The 25527-nt window shown below is 50.2% G+C and overlaps 2 protein-coding genes across 2 annotated transcripts in view; both read left to right on the top strand.

Annotated features, from left to right (window-relative positions):
* LOC120396362 (maestro heat-like repeat-containing protein family member 1) overlaps positions 1-25527 on the top strand; it is a 393738-nt gene that overhangs the window by 56493 nt on the left and 311718 nt on the right. The gene's annotated exons all lie outside the window — the stretch shown is intronic.
* Positions 19354-22881, top strand: LOC120396370 (protein maestro-like). The gene is made up of 5 exons (XM_039521175.1): positions 19354-19463; positions 20138-20767; positions 20951-21133; positions 21490-21642; positions 22810-22881. The coding sequence occupies exons 2-5, from the start codon at positions 20633-20635 to the stop codon at positions 22852-22854; spliced, it is 516 nt and encodes a 171-aa protein (XP_039377109.1). The 5' UTR covers positions 19354-19463; positions 20138-20632; the 3' UTR covers positions 22855-22881.

Raw genomic sequence — 25527 nt, 5'->3', positions numbered from 1 at the left:
TCCTGCCCATCAGTTCCCTGAGGGAGTCAAAGTCTGCTGTTCTGAAGTCCAGGGTCTGTATTCTGCTGCTCTCCTTTCTTCCTTGTGTCAGGATCCTGAACTCGACCATCTCATGGTCACTGCCTCCTAGGTTCCCATCTACTTTTGCTTCCCCTACTAATTCTTCCCAGTTTGTGAACAGCAGGTCAAGAAGAGCTCTGCCCCTAGTTGGTTCCTCCAGCACTTGCATCAGAAAATTGTCCCCTACACTTTCCAAAAACTTCCTGGATTGTCTATGCACCACTGTACTGCTCTCCCAGCAGATATCAGGGTGATTGAAGTCTCCCATGAGAACCAGGGCCCGTGATCCAGTAACTTCTGTTAGTTGCCGGAAGAAAGCCTCTTCCACCTCATCCCCCTGGTCTGGTGGTCTATAGCAGACTCCCGCCATGACATCACCCTTGTTGCTCACACTTCTAAACTTAATCCAGAGACTCTCAGGTTTTTCTGCAGTTTCATACCGGAGCTCTGAGCAGTCATAGTGCTCTCTTACATACAATGCAACTCCCCCACCTTTTCTGCCCTGCCTGCCCTTCCTGAACAGTCCTTCCTTTACCATGTCTCTACAATCCCCCTTGTCCTCTCTATCCGCTTAGACAGCTCCTGTGCTGTTGAGGAGGAAGAAGGGCCCAGGGAAGTAGAGCAGTCAATGGGAGCAGAGGGAAACCTTCCCGTAGTTGGGACCCTCCTTCCAGATGGTGCTGGGGTTGCCTCTCGCACTGAGGTTGCCTCTCCGGGGGAGGGAACTCCCATTTCTAGGAAAAGGCAGGTGTTAGTAATGGGAGATTCGATTATTAGAAATGTAGATAGCTGGGTCTGTGATGACCGGGAGAACCGTATGGTGACTTGCCTGCCTGGTGCGAAGGTTGCGGATCTCTCGAGGCATCTAGATAGACTTATGTGTAGTGCTGGGGAGGAGCCGGTGGTCGTGGTACATGTAGGTACCAATGACATAGGGAAGGGTAGGAGAAATGTCCTGGAAGCCAAATTTAGGCTGCTAGGGAAGAGACTGAAATCCAGGACCTCTATGGTGGCATTTTCAGAAATGCTCCCAGTTCCACATGCAGGGCCAGGTAGGCAGGCAGAGCTTCAGAGTCTCAATGCGTGGATGAGACGATGGTGTAGAGAGGAGGGGTTCACGTTCATTAGGAACTGGGGAAACTTCTGGGATGGGAGGAGCCTATACAGGAGAGATGGGCTCCACCTAAACCAAAGTGGAACCAGACTGCTGGCACTAAACATTAAAAAGGTTGTAGAGCAGTTTTTAAACTAGGAGATGGGGGAAAGCCGACTGCTGCAGAGGAGCGTGTGGATCGGACACAGACTTCTCTTAGGGGAGAGTCTGATGATAGAGAATCTCCAGGTTATAGTCAGGAGCAGAGGAATGAGAAGTATAATGTAAGGGCCGGATCAGATGATAAACAGTCACATAAAAAAGAATCTGGCACATCAGAAAAAGGCAGGCTAATAAACAGGGACAAGTTTTTAAAGTGCTTGTACATAAATGCCAGAAGTCTAAATAATAAGATGGGTGAACTAGAGTGCCTTGTGATAAAGGAGGATATAGATATAATAGGCATCACAGAAACCTGGTGGACTGAGAGCAATCAATGGGACACAATCATTCCAGGGTACAAAATATATCGGAAGGACAGAACAGGCCGTGCAGGGGGAGGAGTGGCACTATATGTTAAAGGAAGTGTAGATTCAAATGAAGTAAAAATCTTAAGCGAATCCACAGGTTCCATAGAGTCTCTATGGATAGAAATTTCATGCTCTAGTAAAAATGTAACAGTAGGGATCTATTATCGACCAACTGACCAGGACAGTAATAGTGATGATGAAATGCTAAGGGAAATTAGAGAGGCTATCAAAATTAAGAACCCAATAATAGTGGGGGATTTCAATTATCCCCATATTGACTGGGAACATTTCACTTCAGGACGAAATGCAGAGATAAAATTTCTCGATACTTCAAATGACTGCTTCATGGAGCAGCTGGTACGGGAACCCACAAGGGGAGAGGCGACTCTAGATTTAATCCTGAGTGGAGCGCAGGAGCTGGTCCAAGTGGTAACTATAGCAGGACTGCTTGGAAATAGTGACCATAATACAATAGCATTCAACATCCCTGTGGTGGGAAGAACATCTCAACTGCCCAACACTGTGGCCTTTAATTTCAAAAGGGGGAACTATACAAAAATTAGGGGGTTAGTTAGACAAAAGTTAAAAGGTACAGTGACTAAAGTGAAATCCCTGCAAGTTGCGTGGGCCCTTTTTAAAGACACCATAATAGAGGCCCAACTTCAATGTATACCCCAAATTAAGAAAAACAGTAAAAGAACTAAAAAAGAGCCACCATGGCTTAACAACCATGTAAAAGAAGCAGTGAGAGATAAAAAGACTTCCTTTAAAAAGTGGAAGTCAAATCCTAGTGAGGCAAATAGAAAGGAGCACAAACACTGCCAACTTAAGTGCAAGAGTGTAATAAGAAAAGCCAAAGAGGAGTTTGAAGAACGGCTAGCCAAAAACTCCAAAGGTAATAACAAAATGTTTTTTAAGTACATCAGAAGCAGGAAGCCTGCTAAACAACCAGTGGGGCCCCTTGACGATGAAAATACAAAAGGAGCGCTTAAAGATGATAAAGTCATTGCGGAGAAACTAAATGGATTCTTTGCTTCAGTCTTCACGGCTGAGGATGTTAGGGAGATTCCCAAACCTGAGCTAGCTTTTGTAGGTGACAAATCTGAGGAACTGTCACAGATTGAAGTATCACTAGAGGAGGTTTTGGAATTAATTGATAAACTCAACATTAACAAGTCACCGGGACCAGATGGCATTCACCCAAGAGTTCTGAAAGAACTCAAATGTGAAGTTGTGGAACTATTAACTAAGGTTTGTAACCTGTCCTTTAAATCGGCTTCGGTACCCAATGACTGGAAGTTAGCTAATGTAACGCCAATATTTAAAAAGGGCTCTAGGGGTGATCCCGGCAATTACAGACTGGTAAGTCTAACATCGGTACCGGGCAAATTAGTTGAAACAATAGTAAAGAATAAAATTGTCAGACGCATAGAAAAACATAAACTCTTGAGCAATAGTCAACATGGTTTCTGTAAAGGGAAATCGTGTCTTACTAATCTATTAGAGTTCTTTGAAGGGGTCAACGAACATGTGGACAAGGGGGATCCGGTGGACATAGTGTACTTAGATTTCAGAAAGCCTTTGACAAGGTCCTCACCAAAGGCTCTTACGTAAATTAAGCTGTCATGGGATAAAAGGAAAGGTCCTTTCATGGATTGAGAACTGGTTAAAGGACAGGGAACAAAGGGTAGGAATTAATGGTAAATTCTCAGAATGGAGAGGGGTAACTAGTGGTGTTCCCCACGGGTCAGTCCTAGGACCAATCCTATTCAATTTATTCATAAATGATCTGGAGAAAGGGGTAAACAGTGAGGTGGCAAAGTTTGCAGATGATACTAAACTGCTCAAGATAGTTAAGACCAAAGCAGATTGTGAAGAACTTCAAAAAGTTCACACAAAACTAAGTGATTGGGCAACAAAATGGCAAATGAAATTTAATGTGGATAAATGTAAAGTAATGCACATTGGAAAAAATAACCCCAACTATACATACAACATGATGGGGGCTAATTTAGCTACAACGAGTCAGGAAAAAGATCTTGGAGTTATCGTGGATAGTTCTCTGAAGATGTCCACGCAGTGTGCAGAGACGGTCAAAAAAGCAAACAGGATGTTAGGAATCATTAAAAAGGGGATAGAGAATAAGACTGAGAATATATTATTGCCCTTATATAAATCCATGGTACGCCCACATCTCGAATACTGTGTACAGATGTGGTCTCCTCACCTCAAAAAAGATATTCTAGCACTAGAAAAGGTTCAGAAAAGAGCAACTAAAATGATTAGGGGTTTAGAGAGGGTCCCATCTGAGGAAAGATTAAAGAGGCTAGGACTCTTCAGTTTGGAAAAGAGAAGACTAAGGGGGGACATGATAGAGGTATATAAAATCATGAGTGATGTTGAGAAAGTGGATAAGGAAAAGTTATTTACTTATTCCCATAATACAAGAACTAGGGGTCACCAAATGAAATTAATAGGCAGCAGGTTTAAAACAAATAAAAGGAAGTTCTTCTTCACGCAGCGCACAGTCAACTTGTGGAACTCCTTACCTGAGGAGGTTGTGAAGGCTAGGACTATAACAATGTTTAAAAGGGGACTGGATAAATTCATGGTGGCTAAGTCCATAAATGGCTATTAGCCAGGATGGGTAAGAATGGTGTCCCTAGCCTCTGTTCGTCAGAGGATGGAGATGGATGGCAGGAGAGAGATCACTTGATCATTGCCTGTTAGGTTCACTCCCTCAGGGGCACCTGGCATTGGCCACTGTCGGTAGACAGATACTGGGCTAGATGGACCTTTGGTCTGACCTGGTACGGCCTTTCTTATGTTCTTATGTTATGTTCTTATGTCCCTGCCCGCAGGTATATGGGATCTTGGGGAGCAATTACCACACAGGTGGGGTGCCAATTAATTTCTTTATTAAAGGAAAAAGGAAGTGGTGGGAATTTAACAATGAAATATGATGGGATGGGGTGCATAGGGTGTTTACAATAGACAATGATGGGGGGCGGTTCCTCTTATTGAACAGTGTAGGGAGTTCTAACAGTGGGGTAAAGTAAGTGGGGTTCAGCACAATGGGATACAGTACAGTCAATAAGCAACTCAACTTTATATAGGAACAACTTTAGATACAGTGTGGAATGCAAAATGTACCCAAAAGAAATGCAAAGTAAAATGGTAGCTTCAATGCAATACAAAGTGTGTCAGAAAAGTGGAGGCAACCAATGGGGTGTTATAACCACAAGTAAAATGTGAATCACAGTGCAATGATACAATATGGGTGATAAGTGAAATTATGCAATGTAACAATATAAAAGAAAATTAATGACTTAATTTGTGAGGCTGTGATAGCAGATAATCTGCAAGAGTGTACCTAAAGGCTGGGTCGAGAAACAGGAGTGGGGAGGGGAGTGAATGATCAGTGGCAACTGATGAGAGGAGAGTGCAGCTGCAAGCAGCGAGAGACTCTGAAGCCCTGCGGGGTGAAGCCCAGAGCAGTCTTCAGGAGCCTGCGGGCTGGACGTACGGGAGACAAGAGCAGCTGGAGCCCACTTAAGGGGAGTCTGGGAGCAGCAAGAGGGGAGGGCGCTGAACGTGCAAGCGATGGGAAGGCACGTGGAGAATGGGGGAGACGGCTGAGGGAAGAAACAGGTTGCAGCAGCGGAGAGCACTTCAGGGAAGCTGCGGAGCAGCGGGGTGAAGACAAACGGAGCAGTGTGATGGTGATTTTTGGTAGGGGAGGGGCAGCGGAGAAGCGGGAGCACGAACACAGGGGATACAGGGAGAGGCAGCAGAGAAGTGTAAAGAAGGGCTAGAGGGAGGTTTAAGCAACAAGCGGACACCCCCCCCCAAAAAAGGAAAGAAGCGACAAAGGGTTTGGGAAGTTACACGGGGGGAGAAGCAGCAAGGGGTTTGGGAAGTTCGGAGGGTGCTGCAGATGCGGGGGAAAAAGCAGCAAAGAGTTGGGAAGTTCGGGGAGAGTGCAGATACGGGGGGAAAAGCAGCAAAGGGTTACAACAGGGCGACACAGAGAAGTACACAGAGGGGGAGATTGGAGTGGGGGAAAAACAGACACGGGAAAGTTCAGGGAGAGATCGGGACAGCGGGAAAACGAATTCAAACAGCAAAAACCTTATCTATCATCTAACTTAATCAAACTTATATAAAATGACAAACAGCTTATACAAAGTAACAAAACAGGTACAGAATACAACCAGGCAATGGCTTTTTAAAATCTATCTTAACCAACGACTAGGCAAAACAACAAATATCACAATTCTAAGCAAAACTATAACAAGCAACTATACGGAGCAACAAAACAGCAAACTATAGCAAGGCAGGTGAAACTTACAAGCGCTACAATCTTAGCAAACTATGACTTCTTAGATTAAAAAGCAAAACCTATGGTGCACCTTATGCTATGGGGAAGTTACAGAGGGCAGAGTGGTATGTGCCCAGGATACAGCTCCCAAGGTAGCCCCCAAGGAAGCCAAGGGATGGTGGCTGCAGCAGTGGATATGGCTGAAAGCAGTGAGCCCCGGAGCAAAGCCCACTGGAGCAGACCTTAGCGGCGGCACAAACTTATTTTTTAGCGGCAAAGCACCGTGGAGTTTAAGAGAGGTTTTAAGACACAGACCAGGTTTAGCTTGAGTCTGTGTGCTGGGGAAACAGAGCTAGCAGCTAAAATAATAAAATAAAAGTATAGAAAGTTTCACAGAGGTATTCTTACCAGTTCCCAAGGCAGCAGCAAAGGCAGAAGCAGCAACAACATCAGAAGAAGCAAAGAGGGCTCAGTACGGTCTCGATAATCAGGAGGTCTCTCAGGCAGTAATTCATTCTTCGTGGGGGTTGGTTCTTAAAAACGGGGGTACGCTCAAAAATAAAACGAGAGCGGAGAAAGGACCCCCCAGAACTCCTGGCTGATCAGACCAGGCAGCAATGCAGAAACCTTTCTGATGTTTGTTTCAAAATGCCTGTTTTTTAAAGACAAACTCAGGCAGTTTCCCGCCAGTAATCCTGATAGGCTCCCTCTGTCACAGGGGAGGAGACACAGGGAAAAACTGCAGGTGAGCACAGAGACGTGCCTGGGCAGAGTCCTGGACAATAGGTGTGAGTTCACACCTCAGGACTCAAAAGCACATGAGGCCTATGACTCATGCCCAGGATCTCAAAAACACATTAGGTCTTGCAGCTCTGGACATTGCCTACCCTACACAAAGCCCAGGTTTAACAAGGTGATAACAGGACCAACCCTTTGAACAGGGCAGTGGTCCCACTTAGCATGCAGCACAAGTGGCCATCCCTTTGAGAAGGGCAATGGCTCTTGGTAAACGACTTAAGGGGCCCTCCCTTTGAGAAGGCAGTGGCCCTGGTAAACAACTTAACAGCCAGGGAGGGGCGGCCACAGGAGGAGAACAAAAACAAAATGGAGTAAGGGGACAGCTATAAGAAACAAAATGGAATAGGGGGAAAGCTGTAACAGACACTCTCCAGCCCACCTGCTCCAGGCCTTCATCACCCATCTCATTAACTCTGCCCTCCCACCACATCTCCTCTCATTCCCCTTCAGAGCCCACTGTAAAATCTCACCCGTCAGACCAGCCCATTCTGGCTCACTCCCCATCCCCCTCCGGCTCCCTCACAGGTCTTACGCTGGAACTAGCAAATTCCCCCAAAATGCATCTCTCCGGGCCATCCAAACCACGTGCGAATTCAGCAAATCCTTTCAGCCAGACACAAAAAGGGAATGTTTTGTTTTGATTTAAAGGTCAAACCAGTCTGTTTGGACCATTCCACAGCAAAATGTTGTCACTTTTCATTTTGAAATTGAGGCAAGTTTAAAAAAAAGTGGGGTGGGGTTTGAAAAACACCCACAAACAACCTGAAACGAAAAACCAAAACAATTTTGTTTCAGTACAAACTGAACCAATATTTATTTTTTTTAATTTCTCGACTGGTCCCCAAACTGAAAAATCACTGATTTGCTGAGCTCCATTCAGCACCCGAGTGCAGCTCCTTGTTGAGTCTTTGCAAACTTCATCCCCACCTAGCTCTCCGGGCTCATTCACCCGCCACTCTCCCAGCCATTCCCTTTGGGTCCTTCCCTGCCTCTCCCTTGCCAACCACCTGCCTCCTCAGGCTAACATTGTTCTCCTTTTCTCCTGCCCTAAACTTCCCTCTCTTCCTTCAAGTTCCTCCTTAAACAAGATCCTGCTCAGGAGAATGGGAAATCAAATAAACCAAGCACGAGATTCGCTGCTCTTTGGGGTCGGGCCTGTGCCCTCCCCTGTGTTGTACAGCCCCCAGCATGCCGTTGGGACTCAATAAATACCCACGGATCCTGTGCTCTGACTGCCTTTTATTGCAGCCTTCAGGAATGGGATTTAGTGTCTGTGTGTATCCTTAGGAAAGAATCTTCTCAGCCCTTTTATTCTCTCAGCCCAGGGCACTGATGCAGCTGTGGCTGGACTAGCAATTGGAGCGCCTCATGCTGAGACAGACGGCCAGTCCAATCTTATGCTTCAGGGATTCCATGGTCACTGAGGGGTGAGGAAGGAATTTTTTACCCATATGTCAGAGACCAGCAAAGCTGGCCAGGTGCATTGTGGGGATTTCACCTTCCCCTTTGCTGCTGCAAGAGGCAAGATACTGGAGTGGACTGACACAGAATGGTTTTGCACCTTGTGGTCGAATCTCCTTTTCTCATGACACATTATACAGTCAGGGTTTGTGGGGAGGCCCCGGGGCTCCCTTGAATTAAAATTCCCAACAAAAGCCAAGAGCAATCCTCCCTTAATCCAACCTGGGGGATGCAAACCCCAAGGGCCCTAGCCAGACAGCCCCAGCCCACTTTGCGTCTGTGATGTCAGCAGTGGCCCTGTGTCACAAAGGGGATAGGCAGCCTGTGGCTCAGTGTGCTCTGGGAGCTGGAGGAGGGAGCACACGGCTGTCTGGGCTCTGCTTTTCAGACCGTTGGGAGCATTTTTTGGAGTGTATAGCACCTGTTTACACAGAACTTGCGGAGGAATCCACCTCCTCACTTTCATCTGCGATTATATGTGAGACATCAAAATTCTTCTGTGGCTCGACCATCCCAGCACAGGGGTGAGGGACCTTTCCAGATACTCCACAGAGAAGGGGGGATCTTCCAGTTTTTCCGCAGTTTTTCTGTCCCTTGTCAGTCCGAAATATTCAAGGGGAACAAACTAGAGATAAGTCATACTGTAGCATGCAATAATTGGAATTAAATAGAAGATAGCTAATTGCATATACAGTTAGAAATCATTAGTTATTCCTTGTAATTGGCCAATGTGGTGCTATCATGTTTGTTGTACAGATGATACAAAAGAGCTAAGAGATTGTTATCAAATTAGTGATGAAATCTTGCCTGGAATTTGGTACAGAATGTTTAATCTGAGTATCCATTTCTCAAATCCTCCCTTGGCACTGCTAGATGTGTGTAACAGGAAAACATTCCAGGGAGGGGCTGGTTCTGGGGTGGTTTCTTGGGCTGGTTTCTTCACAAGTCTTCTCCCTTCTGTCTGTGTCAGCTTGCTTGTAGAGCGGGAGAGGCTGAGTTGAGTTTGAGCAGGGTAGCAGAGTGTGTGCAGGGTGCTCACTTCGAGTTTTTATACTTGTCGTCTCTTCCCTATTTCCATACAATTTTAGAAAAACACACCTCTCTTCCCCTTTTATTGGCTCCGTACATTCATGGAGCCTCTTCATCTTATGGATAGGTAGTTTGTTAATGCGTATATGTGTTAGGGTTGGAAGTCTTTCTTGACAGTTATAGTTCCTTTGTTTTTGTTAGAGAGATTCTCAGAACATCTTCAAATTTAGTCTTTTAACTCTTAACTTACTCAGTTCATTTTCTGAGTTATAAATTAAATCATTCTTAACGAGTCTTTAGCTTAAATTGTGATTGAAGAAGTTGTTGATTCTTTAGAACAATTGTTGATGATACTCCTTATCTTTCTGAGTTGGGGGAAGGAGTGGGTAGAGCTCTGCCAGTAACTAATTACTTCCCCATTGATATAATAAATAGGCTAGACTTAAATGTCGTCTTATATTGGTAATCAGATCATTAGATTTCATGTTAGTACATAATGCATTTTACCACACGTAGCAATGATATTAGAAAACCACATTAGATACTTTGCATTCAGTTAAAATACTTGGCAAATATGCCCTCCAAAACAGTTTGCCATTTCAATATTTTAGAAATCAACTAAGGTTTTCTACAAAACTTTTTCTCAACTACTCACATTTTTCTCTAAAACTTTAAGGACACAAGCAGAGGGTTTTCTTGTAAAGAGGGGCTGGTAGAGATGGCCTCACATCACACCTGGATATCTTTCTGGAAGGTGTGTTTTAGTGAAACACAAGCTATTGGGCTTAATATGGGGGTAAGGGTGTGAAATTTCATGCTTTGTGAAATAGAGGCCTAATTAGGAGATCTAATAGCCTCACAATCTATGAAAAAACTCAGTGTGGGGTGAGGAACAGACTCTGGGTAACCTGCTTGCTCCCCCCCAGAATCAATAATGAGCATGTGGGGTGATCTGGAGAGCAGCTCAAACATACCACCAGGCTGACCCAGGCCAGACATCAGCCCTGCAAGGCAGATGTGGGTGTGGCAGTGACTTCACAAGGGCCTTTGGCAGGAACTTAGCCTATTGGGCAAAGGTGGTGAGGAGGCTGTGACCTCACACAGCACCCTTAACCTCAGCCAGGCAGGACAGGGATGCAGGGTAGGGGGAACCTCAGCGACCCCTGTAGCCTTGCTGCAGTAAGCCTGCTTCTCGCGGTCTCTCCTAGAGGACTAAGAGAGGATTTGTGGTCACGCACCTGAGTGCTAAGGAGGAGCTTCTTTGGGAGTGTTCTCCTTTCTGTGTTGATTTTGTAGGAAGCAGACATTCCCTGTGTAAAAGGTAAGATTCTCAGTGAGGGTTGGAACCTGTTTGATCCATATGTTGCCAGCCGAGCTCTAGGCTCGTAAAACAAAAGGTAAGTTGGCAGAAAAATGTCGCACCTAGGACTTCACCCCTTAGTAACTGGCTACCTACTAGGTCTCAAAACATAATTGTAAATAAGGAATCATTAACGAGTGGGTGTCTTTCTAGTAGGGTCCTGCAGGGATTGGTTCTTGGATGTACACTAACATTTTGATCAGTGACTTGGAAACAAATATACAATCATCACTGTAAAATCTGCCAATGACAGAAAGCTTGGGGGAGTGGTAAATAATGAAGAGGACATGTCACTCATACAGAGCCATCTGGATTGCTTAGTTACCTGAGCACAAGCGAATAACATACATTTTAGTATGTCCAAATGTAAAGTTTACCTTTAGGAAACAAAATATGAGCTATGTGTACAAGAGGGGGATTCTATCCTGGGAAATAGTGACCCTGAAAAAGACTCGGGGTCATGGTAGGTAATCAGCTGACTATGAGCTCCCACTGAGACATTTTGGCCAAGAGGGCAAATGCGATCTTTGGACCTATACCTAGCAGAATCACAGGTAAAAGTAGAGAAGTTCTATGTCTCTGTACTGGGCACTGATGTGACCACTACTGGAATATTGTGTCCAGTTCTGGTGTCCACAATTTGAGACAGGTGCTGATAAATTTGAGAGGGTTGAGAGAAGAGCCACAAGAATGATTAAAGGATTAGAAAACATGCCTTATAAAGTTAGGTTCAAGGAGCTCAATCTATTTAGCTTAACAAAGAGAAGGGTAACAGATGATCATAAGGGAACAAATATTTGCTAATGGGCTCGTCACTAGAGCAGACAAAGATATAACAAGATCCAATGGCTGTGAATTGAAGCTAGACAAATTCAAACTGGAATAAGGCGAACATTTTGAACAATCAGGGTTTGGAGCAATTAACCCAGGGTTGTAATGGATCCTCCACAATTAGCATTTTTTAAATCAAGATTGGCTGTTTTTCTAAAAGATGTGCTCTAATTCAAACAGGAATTATTTGGAGGGGAGTTCTATGGCCCACGTTATACAGGCTAGATGGTCAGAGTGGATCTTCTGGCCTTGAAATCTATGACTCACTGAGGCATTTGGAATTTGTCTATTTTTGCTTCTCTTTTCCTCCCTTCCTCTTGTCTTTTCTCTTCTCTTCTCTTGTTCCATTTCTCTCTGCTGCTCTTCTTCCTGAGGAGGGTGGGGCTGTTCTCCAGCTGTCATTTTAGGAAGCCCTCACAAAGAGGTGGGGCTGGAATAGTGCGCTGACAGAGATCTCCACCAGAATGATCTCCTGTCGTGACTAGTGCTGTCTTTTGGCCATCTGTTGAGAATGCTCAGCCTCCAGCCCCTGAGCATCTCCACACTGATTGGGTGAGCTGGGGGTTATTACTGAGTTAAAAGGGATGAGACTCAAGTCATTGTTGGCTGAGTGCCGTGTCGGAGAAAAACTCAGTTCTCGCTTTCTGTTTGGGTGCAGCAAAATCAAATACTTTATTCTTTCTCTAGTAATTACAATAGAGGGAGGGAGTGTCCTAGGAAACAGGGTTGCCCCTTGTCCCGGACAGGTCTCTCAATTGGTAAACAATTACAGCAAGCCTTTATACCTTTGTTACAGACAATAGCTAGCAATAATACAGACAGTAAAGAGAAACAATTGCATTTGTTTATACATAAGCCTTTCTGCTATCTTATTTGTCTCACTACTAGAAAAAGCAAGCCTGCATATTTGTTATCATTGCAAGGTCGTAATAACCTTTTACACAGTTCGTTCGTCTGTCTCACATTATCTTGCTTCTACAAATCTCACGTCATTAGGGTCACAGCTAGCCTAACTCATGCTAACTAACTGACATGCATTAAGATCACTTCAAATCCTTGTTAATTCTTTCCCTGCTTCCACAGCCGTGAGGCCTAACACTCAATTCAATGGCATTTCTTTGTCTGTCTGTAATGCAATAATTTTTGAAGACTACGTCCAATTGATTCCAAAACTGCAGGGAATTTCTAGGCATCGGTGGAAAGAACCTTGTTGATTTTAGTGGCAAATGGAAACCACCACCACCCGGAAAGCTTGATTTCCACACTGTGCCCATTTACTTGGTGCTGCAGGTATAGGCACATTCTGACATCAGAGTTAACTCAGCCAGTCAATGCTAATTCTGTGCAGGTGATTTGCATAATTCAACCCCACAAATGATCTTGCAGTTTTCAATAGGAGAGATGACCAAGGCTGGCCATAGGGTTAGTATTTAAGGTCAGGGTTATTGGACTGAGTGTGTGATGGGTGGCTGAATTACCTCGGATGTCACAATGTTACAGCTCAGGCTACTCTGCCTGCAGCGTCACATGGGCAGTGACTGTCAAGGGGAAGATTTTGTTGATCTGAAACTTAGAAAACAAGAAGAGCAGAAGAGGAATGACTCAGATGATTTGACAATAAAATTTAGGTTTTGCGGCATTATCCAGTGCAATTGCTACTGGTTCAGAGGTAGAAACTGGGCCTACATAAACAAACAAGTGTCCAACCCTCTAGTTACTCTCTTTTACGACTGAGTAAATAATTCATAAGAAATTGATATGATGAATTTTGCTGCCTTCTCTCCTTTAATGGAATAGGAGCAGTTTATGATTCTCATGAATGTAGTAGTTCTCCTAAAATCAAGGTGAATAAAAATCAACGGTTGTTTCAAAACCAAGATACCCAAAAAGGGATTTTTAAAAAATTAAATTGGATTATTTTTATTTAAATGAAAAACAGGTTTATTTTTTGAAAAACAAACCTATTGGAGATTAAATTTGAAATTATGACAACCCATGTCAATGCCTAAACTTGCAATAGCTTAGTAAAGTTATTTAAATTAAATAATAAATATTAAGAAGTCCATGTTTGCTGCCAAGTTTTAATGGAAATCAAACCACTTGAACTCATGGCAGTCTTTGGCTGGCACCAGAGTTTGCTGAAATGGTAACCCAGCTTTTGACAGCAGTAGCCTCTTCTGCAGGCACAGAGAGACTATTTTCTTCATTTCTGTTGATTCAGCTAGTTGAGTTAAATAACAATTTCATTCAAATTTCAGAAACTGACTGGGAGTGGAAAAAGAAGGACGTGAAAGGATCAGATCTATTAGTTGTAAAATCTGACAGACATGATGACCAGATACAATCAGTTCATTTCACTAACTGCAGATACATCCTTAATTCAGTTAGTTTTAAATGAAAAATATGTTTCAGTAAATCCAGCACATTGAAGGTAGATTTATTCAATTAAGAAACAAATGGAAAATGCTGTTTTTGTGCATTTTTAAGTGCATTTGAATTCCCATCGAAACAGCACGTAGACAAATCACAAGTAAAAAATCTATCATCGTCTAGGAAATAAATGCATCATTTGCCATTTTGCAACAACATAAAAATGTAAACATTAGATACAAGAAATGTAAATTAAGCCATATAACTGCTTAATTAAATGTACATAGATATACTTTACTGTCATGGTTAGCAAAAGAAAAATCACCAAATTTAGTTGTAAATATTATATTTAGTTGCAAATCAAAATCTTTAATGGTTCTCAACTAATGAGAATCAACCTATCATTAGGAAAATAACTAAAAAGTACACATGCAAAACATGATTAAAATCAATGGTGTAACTCAATCCACCCAGATGTTTACTTCTGGGATTCTGAACTTTGGAGGCCAGACTGAGACCCTCATTGACTTGGAACAGCCAGGAACCCAGTAACAGATTCAAGTCCTGCTAGCATTCAAGGCTATAAATCTAAGGAACAATTGATGGCAGTAGACAATTGAGGGGTGCTGAGAATTTCCAGACCCAAACGTGATATTGGCTGTGGATGGGGGAGAAGTGGGAAATCACCAGGGATTCTTGATAAATCACCCATTGTCCTTTGGAGCTCAAAGGTGTCTAACACTTATGACCGACTCAAATCACACTACTGCTAGGAGTTAGAGAGGTGTCTCTATCCCGAACAGAGGTGGTGAAACAGGGGTAAAGAGCAAGAGGTGGTTACACAGCAATGCTGTTGCCGAGCCAGAAAGAGAAGCATAAGAAAAAAACATTCATCAAAAATGTTTTGCAGTTAAAACTACCTTATTTCTAAAAGAAAGGAAATACCATCTGTAGTTAGTGAACTGAACTGATACATTCTGACTACCTGGCACAGTGCCAGGGCCCAGGAGGAGCCATCCCCCTCCCTGGCCCCCAGCCTGGCCAGGGCAGGAGATTGGCCACCGCTCCTCTAGCACCAGCAGCTCTGCCTATTCCCTAGTGGCCAGCAAGACAATCCTAGTCCTACTCCAGGGTGTGTCACTTTGGCCTCCTAAATTTGGGCTTGTGCCCCTGTGCCCCTGAAGGAAACAGCCCCGAGACCCCACAGGATCAATGGGGAGAATCCTCAAAGCACTGAGCCCAAGACCCTCAGACCTGTCCCAACACCCCCCAGACAGGAGAGGAGTGCTGAGTTCCAGTGTCTGAAAGCAGAGGAGAGGAGGTTAAATGCTCCATGTCCTCTCCCTGCTGGAGCAGGAAGCAGGTTCTGGGGGTCGCCCCAGCATTGCTGCCGCTCACACGGCTTTCTCCGTGCTCCCCAGCACTTGCAGCTGTGGATCTGCTCTCCCCGGGCCCAGGAGAGGAGCCGAGCTGTGAGAGCCAGCGCCCAGATCTTCATGTTTTATCGCCTCAGAGCCATCACCGAGGTGAGCAGCACAGATCCTGCTGTCCCCCACAGCACTCACGGGGTGGGGCAGGGGTTATACAGACAGAGCTGGGCTCACCCCAACCCATGCCCTGATTTTCTGTTTGGTGGCCCATTAGGACCTGAAACCCATGGCAGAGCAGGGCTACATGGCCAGGCTGCTGACAAGCCAGGCCTTTGATGTTCAGGAGGCCACCAGATACTGGGCATCTCAGGCTCTCTACTGGCTCTTCACGCCTTGCAAAGGTAAGATGGAGCAGAAGCAGTCGCCACTTCTCAGCCCTCACAGCCCCGGCCGTTACTTAGCGAGCAGGGCTAGAGAGAGAACATGGTGCTTTCATCACAGCCCTGACCAGACGGACACAGAGCAGAAGTGAGCTGGTACCTACCAGGCTGACCTGGCATCTGCCCTTCACCAGGTGCCTGGGACCATCTGGGACCTCCCCTGATCCCACCCCAGCCCCAACACACCTTCTACAGCAGGGAGAAGGGTGGGCAGTTGGCCCAGGAGCCAGCTGAGAGCTCACCCTAGTGGGGCTTTCCCAGCTGCGGCCGGAGTCTGGCTCTTTGGCACCTCTGACCTAGCTCGACGGGGAGAGGAAAGAATCCGGGCCTGAGAGCTCTGCCTGAGCGCTGCTGGTTTCTTGTGCAGCCGCCGTGCACACCAAGACAGGGGCGGTGGCAACCGTGCTGAGCAAGACGCAGAAGGATGCCAGCTGCAGAGAGAGCCCTGCCCACGTTGCTATGGTGAGTAAAAGAGACTGTGGCTGGAGAGACGGACACCCCCATGGGAAAAGGGGGTTATTGTCTCCTTCCCTCGATGAGGAGCCGGCAGATGGAAATTCCTGGGTATGGGCTCCAATGCCCACTCACGTAGCCCTGGGCACAGGCTGCCAGTGCCTCTGTCCCCGTTCCCCAAAGAGCAAACCCACCTCCTCGGGCCGGGGCTCACTGCTCACACTCGGCCTGTGACTTTCCCTGCAGCTCATAGCGAAGCACCTGCCGTTGCGTGACCACACGCCCTTCAGCTTCACCCTGCTGGTGGGCTTGCTGGAGAAGGGGGAGTGTGCTGACCAGCTGGTGGGTATCATGGAGGCGGTGCTGAAAGAATCAGACTCTTTGCCAAGTGGACACGGATTGATGTTAAGCATGGAAATGCATCCCGGATGCTTAGATCCCACACTGATGCTGAAGCAGCCCAGGCATGGTGTCACAAGGGGAGGTACAGCTGGGATATCGGGGGTGGGGGTGTCACTGGGCAGCGGGATTGGGACCCTTAGTGCTACGGAGCTGGATCAGGGGGTGGAGGTTTCAAGGTATCAAACCCTCTTCGGCTTAGTCACTCGCTAGGAGAGTTGATCCATGGCCTCCGCTGGGCCATGTGAACGCTGACTTGTTTCTGAGTCTGTCCATCTCCTCCTGGCCCTTGTCTGCCAGAAACCCACAGCCGGGGTAGGTTCTCAGCCCCTGCTTTGCCTCCACAGGTGCAGGATCTGCACACGGCTCTTTCCTCCACACTGAGCCCACTCCGGGGGACGGGGACGGGACGGCTGCGTGATGGGACGAGAGACCAGACAGCACACCAAGGCCGCAGTCAGCATCCTCCTGCAGATGCCCTGGCCTTACGAGCGGTGAGCGCCGGTCCCAGGGAAAGGATAGAACACCCCCCTCCAGCCTCCGAGCCCCCCTTTAATGGGGGTCACTCCACAGCACCATGGTTACACACAGCACAGACCCTCCCCTTGCATACAGGCCCCCAGGGAGCAGCCCTGCCCCGGCACATGTCACCATTTGCCTCCCTGTCCCTTGGAGGGCTCCGTGTGCTCTGGGACCCCTGGCTCAGGGCTCCCCCAGCTGAGCTATTCCTAACACAGCTGTCACCCTCCCCCACTTAGTTCTGTGCTAACCAGTCCACCCCCTCCCGGTTCAGCTGTGCAATAGCTTGGCTGGCTGGGGGCCAGAACAGTCTTCCAGGGACCCCCCCATCAGAACACAGAGCACGAGAGACCCCATGTGAGCAGAGTCACCCCCTCTGTCAGCATGGCCCCCCATTCCCAGCAGGGCATCCCTCCAGGCTGAGGCAGGAGAGGGGCCAGCCTAACTGCATCACCCCCACAGACGCCCCTACACTGAGCATGTCCCCGCAGGGGCACCCCTCCCCACAGCTGGGAAATGCCTTTTCCCCCCTGGAATCCCAGCCTGGTATCTTCCCCATCGCCACACACTTTTAGACGCCTCATCCCACCCCGAGAGGCTGGTCTTCTCCGATTCACCAGACTGCCAGGTTCCCCCAGGCGAGCAGCGCCTTCCCTGCATCCTGCCCAGAGCCGACAAGCACAGCGCCCATTTTACAGCCTTCTCCAACCCCCACACCCTAGAGCCATGGCGAGGCCAGACCTGGAGCCTTGTTTCTCCTGAACCCCCCACCCTCTGCCCCACGGGGAAGGAGCTCCTGCTCTCCTTGCACACAGCCCCCACTCTGTGCCCCCCCAGCTACGGAGATCCAGCCCAGCACCTAGCCCTAGCCCCCCCCCCAAGGGTGTGTCAGGGACTCGAACCCCGACAGCGAAGTTCGTTCTCTGACCGCAGAGAGACAGGCAACACCAGCAAGGTCCGATCAAAAGCTCTTTATTGACAAGTGCACGCATCAATAGAGAGCAGCTCATCTCCAGAGAGAACCAGCTGGCTCTTTACTTCTTAGTATCAGCCTATATAGAGAGTTTTATTACATCATAGATCACTCACTTGAGCAACCCACTCCAACTTTTTTAACAAGTAGAAACTAGACACCTTTAATATACACGCATGCCTAGTCCCTTACATTTACAGCATTAGAATGTTAATAATATCTTAACAAGCACCAAAAGTTAGGAATGTAGGGGAGTTAAAAACAAACCGAAAACTAAATCAGGGAGTGAGAATAAGGACGCTGAGAGGCTGGGCTTTCTTATCAGTTATTCAAACAAACTGTTCCTAACACAGCACAGCTGCTACTATGCCAGCAATCCAGCCCCTCACTTATCTCACTTTTTCCCAGTGCTTTGTGAGACATGCTGCTTCTCAATATTTTTCACTCCAGGATTACCCAGAAGCCCTTGTTAGCCTGACTTCGGTCAGGTTGGCATAACTGGTTTTGTGCTACATCTCTATTCAGGCCTAACAGGTGGGCACCTCCTCACACACACCAGCCCCCACCCCTGAGCCTGGAGTCACTGCTTTCCCCCATGGGGGCTCTAACCCCAGCCCCTCTGGTTCCCATCAGGAGAAGGCAGCAATGGAAGGAGGGGGACCCCCCAGCTGGGAGAAGTGAGTTTGGCCACCTCCGCCCGTCCCTTGCTGTGACACAGCGCCCCCTGGCAGTGCCCAGGCAGGAGGGTATGAACCTCTTAGGACTGGCCAGTGCCTGAAAGGCCTTGAGGTCAGCCACCAGCAGGCTCAACCTGCTGCTTCTGGCTCGTCACCCCTCGCAGGGCATCATCCCCGGTGTGCACCAACTGGGCCCCTCCTCTGTGTTAATTCCTTCCCTGCCGTCCCTCTGTCCGTCACAGCCAGGCCAAGGCCATCTGGAGATTCCTAGGTGCAGACCCCACGCTGACCAGGGAGGTACTGCACATCCTGCGGTGTGACAGCCCGGAGAAGGGCCAGGCTAACGCTAGACAGAGCCAGGACAGGAGCTGCCCCCAGCCAGCCCGGCTGCCTCCGGCGGTAAGTTCCCAGCGCTGGCATTCAGCCCTCTTTCCCGGCTGCATTCTGCACACGGCCACGGCCTTCTGACTGTATCTTGTTCCCTTCCAGACCACACGCGGCCTGTGGAAGCTGGTCAGGGCCCTGGGGCAAGCGGACAGGCTGGAGGGACTCGAGGACGACCTGTTCGCCTCTTGCTTCCTCACCATCGCCTGCTCCCCAGCACGGCACCTCTCGGGAGCCCAGCAGGACCTGCCCAGTGACGCCAGTCCCCGTCGATAACGTGTGGGGCTGATGGATTCCAGCACCTACGCAGTGTCTGTGCCAGCCCCGAGGAGGGGGAAGTCTCCTGCTTGGATCCTTGTTATCCAGGGACTCTGGACGCCTTCGAAGGACAGAAGGTTCAGATCAGCCAGGCTTCTCGTGCTTAGGAGAGGGCAGAGCTGCCCCCGGATACTCCTGGAGACAGAGAGCTCCTCAGAGTGGGCAGCTCATGGGGGGCAGGGCTCAGAGCAGCAGGGTGTACAGGAGTGCACTGCATGTACTTTTCTCCCCAGGGTCAGTTTCCTGGGTGGGGGGGGGGGGATTTTCACATTTTTGGAGGAGAGTGTAGGTCACATCTGCAGACACTGCACCCCCCCACCTCCACCTCCACATTTGGCAGCGGGGGAACCATAGGCAGAAGTGGGGCAGCTTCTATTCTCACCCTGATCCCTTCAGTGCTGCAGCAAGGGAGTCCTCCCCCCCCACCCCGCCCAGACACCAGGCATCCCCATCTCCTGCCCCCTTCTCTTCCCAGCATGGCCGTGCAGGCCCTGGCACGGGTGCTGCACCTCAGGGGCAGTCAGCCAGCTGTGGAGCTCATGGACCAGGAGCGAGGCTGGCAGCTGCTAGAGGAGGCCCAGCCCGAGGGGTTTGCTCTCCTTAGCAGGTGAGGACAGAAGCGGGAGGAGTCACGTTCTCGCTCTGGAGCTCAGTGGGGCAGAGATGGGAGGGGGTGGCCGGGACCAGGCCGGATTCCGGCATGTGCAGGGTTGTCATGCACACGTCAGCACGAGCTCTTGTTCTCTGCCAGGGCCATGGTGACCCACCCAAAGCAGGCCCTGAGGAGCATCCCGTGGCTCCTCCTTCCCAGCCTCCAGGCCAGCCAGGAGGGCGAACGCATGGCCTGCACTGTCCTGTTGGCGGAGGTGAGCTTGGAGGACCGGGGGGAGCGTTAATAAGGCCCAGAAGCTGATGGACCAGGAGGCCAATAGCTGGTGAGCCAATGAGAGATGGTCCTGGTGGTGTATTGCTTGTAAATTAGTCCCTCTGCTGGGGGCTCTGTGGTGGGGTTTGGGAGCACCCCACTGGAACCAGAGGGAGCGCTCTGCCCTGCTCGTGTCACTTCTGTTAAGCTCAGCTGAAGCCAGCCTCTCGTGAACAGCAGTCAGTATGGATCTAAGTCACCCGCTGGCCCCTGATCATAATCCCTTCCTCTTCCTCCGGCCAGGCTAGGACCCACTGGCCTCGCCCAGCCCTCTCTGACAGCTCCTTTCGGTCCCTTTAGTTCCTCGGCAGCCCCCTGCTGATGGAGAAGGAGCCCGAGGCCATGCGGAAGCAGGTTGTGAAGGCCATGCTGCTGCGGACAGAGGACAGCAACATCCACATTCGAGGCAGAGCGCTGCACGGCCTCAGGAACGCAGTGACCGAGTTCCCGAACAAGGTGGGTCTGGAATGGCAGGATACTAGGCAGAGAGGGATGGGTAGGAAGCTCCTGGTTCCCCTTCTCCGCCACCCATGGCTCCTGTGGAGCAGACTGGGCTGTAGGCTAACTTGCCCGGACTGTGGTTCCACTCAGGCTGACAGAGCGTTGCTCACCGAGCGGCGTCCAACCCCTTCTCTGCAGATAAGGAAGAAACAAGACCAGATCCTGGGGAGCTTTGTCTGCGCCGTGTGCGAATGCTGCGACCCCCGCGCTGTTGTGGATGCCATGGAAGGGCTCTGCTGGATGCTGCGGGACCCCAAGGCATCTCTGAAGGCGCACGTCGCCGTCCTGCTGGCCCTGCAGGCGAGAATGTTCTTTGAGGATGTAAGTACCAAGCAGGGCAGGCCCCAGGGCGCTATAGGGCCCCCCACAGGGGGAGAAGCTCAGGACCTGCCCTCACGCGGAGCGGGATCAGTGTCCAGTGCAGGCATGTTCCTGGACTTGTGGGGCAGCTTAGCTCCTCTGCCCGGGGGGGCAGGGATAGAATCATTCTTGGGCCGTGGGCCCACAATTGTTTGGCAGCCCTGGGGCCCAGCAGGAAGGAGGGGAGTTTGCAGAGAATTGCCCTGTCATTTGAACTAGCTGACACCTCTCCGGGCTCTGAATCTGTCAGGCTGATTCCCAAAGCATGTGAGGACCTGAGCCTGTCCCCCCCTAACCACCTTGCACCCTATCTGCAGGAGAACAGCGGCCTGAGGCGGGCCTCCATGGAGCTCTTTGGCCATCTCAGCAAATTTGTTTGCAAGAAGTCGTCCCTCCTTAGGGCTGAGGTGGAGGAGAGAATGGGGATGCTGCTCATCCATCTACAGGATGGGGATCCCCAGGTGGCCCAGGTGAGTGCAGCTGAGGGCTTATAGGGGCAGGGGTGCTGGGGGCATTATAACAACATGGCAAGGGTGGTGCAAACTCCACCCTCCAATCCCCAGATCTTCTCAGTGCTGACCTGTGGCACTCAGAACAGGGACCCCCCCACACTTGTCCAGCCCTTCCCCATCCCACACAGAGCTCTGCCAGTCCTCACAGTGCCGCTGTGGGCAGGGCCGGCTCTGGCTTTTTTGCCGCCCCAAGCAAAAAAAAACAAAAAAACCCACAGGCCGGCCGGAGCGGGAAGGGGTGCGGGGGACACAAACCTGCGGACCGGCCGGAGCGGTGAAGGGAGAAAAAACCCCCAAAACTGCCGGGCTTGCTACAGACCTGGCACCGCTCCCAGCAGGGTGCTCCCCTCCTCTGTGCTTCTGCCCGCTGCAGGGCGGCTGGAGCGGCGAAGGGGGAAAAAAACAACCAGCGGGAATGCTGCCCCTTCAGATCTGCCGCCCCAAGCAGCAGCTTGCTCAGCTGGTGCCTGGAGCCAGCCCTGGCTGCGGGGTAGATTTGTGGGGTTCCCTTCTCCTCCTCCCTTCCCCACAGGCACCTCCAGCCTCCCTGCCCAGCCAGACTTTCCACAGCTTTGGCTCCATTTTACAGCCTGCCCTGTTTAGTGGCCAGGCCCAGGTCTGTCTGTGGCCTCTAGCAAGTGACCTGACCCAAGCAGGACCTCAGGGAAGGCAGGTCGCTGGGGCCGGCTGGCTCTCCATTGCTGCTGCCCTGCCCTCACTTGTGTGCTAGCTCCTGTCTGGGAACGACCAGCCTCCTGCAGCAATCCCCTCCTCTGCTCCCCCACGTAGCAGCCCCCAATAGTGCCTGGGATTGAGAGGAGGCCAAGTACGTTGGTCACAGGGCAGTGCTGTTAACAGCCCAACAGGGACCCACAGGGAATGGCCCCTTCCCTGCTCCAGGAGTGTCCCTCCCTGGCCCCAGCAGTCGGGCCTGGCTCCTCTCAACCCAGCCAAGCTGGAGATGGGGGTTGTAGGGGCCTGGGGAACAACTGTCAGGCCAGAGGAGATTCTGCAAAGAGGTGGCTCCTTGCTGCTCCAGCACAGTGGAGTCTCCCCAAGCCGCGCAGAGCCTGCGAGTTGGCGCTCAGGAAGGCTCACCAGCTCCCTTCTCACCCTCTCCGGCAGGCATGCAGGGTGGCGGAGCCAGCTGGCTGCATCCCCACTTCCTGAGTGAAGCCTGCAGGACCCTGGTGAGTGAGCCCTGCAGGACAGGGGGGCGGTCCTATGGGGGCAGGGGTTAAGGGGTTAAGGGGTGGGGTTAGGGTTTAATTGATGGTAGGGCTATTATACTACTAAGAGCAGGATGAAGTTCAGCTCGAAGAAGTGGGTGTGGGGGTTACTTTGTAAATCATCAGCTCGGTCCGTGACCGCCTCGGCTGCTATCTCAAGCGCTGATCGTACCTCTATTACTAGAAGAGAACCAGTCTGGGACAGATCTCTCTCCAACAGCCTCTGTGATAAAGGGAGAAGATGCACACACAAAAATCTCAGCTTCTCAGCAATCTCCTTGTCGTCTTTAATTGCTCTCTTGAATCCACCCATTCTTTCATAGACTTCTAATCTCCTTAAAGTGTTTTTTAGTGTTTGTCTATATCCCTTCAGTTATTTGCTCTTCACAAGCCATCTTAGCACTTCTACTTTCCTGCTTACATGCTACCTGCTGTCATTTAGGCTTCTGTTTACTCCCCACCCTGCCTCTTTTAAAGAATTTGTTTAGCTCAAATAACCTCTTGGCTCTTGCTATTATTAGTGGCCTTGCTCGTTAGGAGCTCGCTTCATTACAAAGCCAATGTAAAGAGCTCAAACTCCCACTCCCTAAGCAAGAACTGGCCCCCGCAGTTTGTCCTCAGCAGTGACTGTGGCGGGGTGGGGGGGGGCAAAGACGCTTGTTAAAGGGAGCTGGAGAGTTTTCTGACAGCCAGGGTCATACCTTGGGAGAGCCCAGGACTGCAGCCGGAGTGAAGGAAATTCTGGCTGCAGCAGCCTTATTCCTCTCTTGCTTTGTGGATTGGGGCTGTGAGAAGTGACACTGGGTCTGCTTGTGGCCTGCAGTTCAGCCTGCGACTCTGCCAACCCCTGCCCACCCTTCTTGGGCTGACCGCAGCCTCTACAGGCATTTACGCCCCAGGCCTAGCATAGCCTGCTCAGCACCTGGCTGGGGTCTGCCTAGTGAGCAGCTGGCAGGATCAGCCTCTGACAGAACTAATGCCCGTGATGCGGGGGAGCGGCTGGACTACACACTCCAGCCCTGGGATGTGTTTCCTCAGCACCTGGCTCTGTTTCCTCAGCTCTGGTGCAGCCCTCTGGGGCATGATCAGCTGTTGAAGGCAGGAAGGCTCAGAGCTAGAATTTCATATCCCCATAAGGATAGCTGGGGCTGGGGGGCGGGGTGATGGTCAGCTGCTCCGTGCATGCAGGGGCTCTTGGAGCTGCCACTTGCAGGGGGCTGGCAGCAATCCTTGGGAGAGATGGTTAGTGCTGGGTCTCCAGCACGACTTCCTGGCATATGCCAGGCTGGGTTCTGCAGAGTTAGCACCAAATGAGGCTCAGATCAACCCCCAGCCTCGCCCTTGGCTGCGGCTGCTCAGAGATCGGAGAGGTGTCAGCTAGTTCAAAGGAGCTGAGCTGCCCCACAAGTCCAGGAACATGCCTGCATCGGACACTGAGCCCCCTCCGCGTGAAGACAGGTCCTGAGCATCTCCCACTGTGGGGAGCCCTATAGCGCCATGGGGCCTGCCCTGCTTGGTACTTATTTCCTCAAAGAACGTTCTCACCTGCAGGGCCAGCGGGACGTCAACGTGCACCTTCAGAGATGCCTTGGGGTCCCGCAGCATCCAGCAGAGCCCTTCCATGGCATCCTGAATGACGCAGGGGTCACAGCATTCGCACACGGCACAGACAAAGCTCCCCAGGATCTGGTCTCGTTTCTTCCTGACCTGTAAAGAAGTGGTTGGACACCGCTCGGTGAGCAACGCTCTGTCAGCCTGAATGGAACCACAGTCTGGGCAACTCAGCCTACAGCCAGGTCTGCTCCACAGGAGCCATGGGCTGCGGAGAAGGAGAACCAAGAGCTTCCCACCCAGCCCTCTCTGCCTAATAACCTGCCACTTCAGACCCACTTTGTCTGGGAACTCGGTCACTGCGTTCCTGAGGCCATGCAGTGCTCTGCCTCGAATGTGGATGTTGCTGTCCTCTGTCCGCAGCAGCATGATCTTCACAACCTGCTTCCTCATGGCCTCGGGCTCATTCTCCATCAGCAGGGGGCTTCCGAGGAACTAAAGGGACTGAAAGGAGCTGTCAGAGAGGGCTGGGTGAGGCCAGTGGGTCCTAGCCTGGCTGGAGGAAGGGGAAGGGAGTTTGGTCAGGGGCCAGGAGGTGACTTAGATCTGTACCGACTGCTGTTCACGAGAGGCTGGCTTCACTGAGCTTAACAGAAGTGATATGAGCAGGGCAGAGTTCTCCCTTGGGTTTCAGCAGGGTGCTCCCAAACCCCACCACAGAAAGCCAAGCAGAGGGATTAATTTAGAAGCAATACACCACCGGGACTATCTCTCATTGGCTGACCAGCTATTGGCCTCCTGGTCCATCAGCTTCTGGGCCTTGTTAACCCTCCTCCTGGTCCTCCGGGCTCACCTCTGCCAACAGGACAGTGCAGGCCATGCGTTCACCCTCCTGGCTGGACTGGAGGCCGTGAAGGAGGAGCCACGGGATGCTTCTCAGGGCCTGCTTTGGGTGGGTCACCATGGCCCTGGGAGAGAACAAGAGCTCATGCTGACGTGTGCATGACAACCCTGCACATGCCGGAATCTGGCCTGGTCCCGGCCACCCCCTCCCATCTCTGCC

The sequence above is a fragment of the Mauremys reevesii genome, linkage group 2 (genome assembly GCF_016161935.1).
Source record: "Mauremys reevesii isolate NIE-2019 linkage group 2, ASM1616193v1, whole genome shotgun sequence".
NCBI classification, from domain to species: domain Eukaryota; kingdom Metazoa; phylum Chordata; order Testudines; family Geoemydidae; genus Mauremys; species Mauremys reevesii.
The sequence above is the reverse complement of the archived record's forward strand: the minus strand, read 5'-3'. Positions and strand labels throughout refer to the sequence as shown.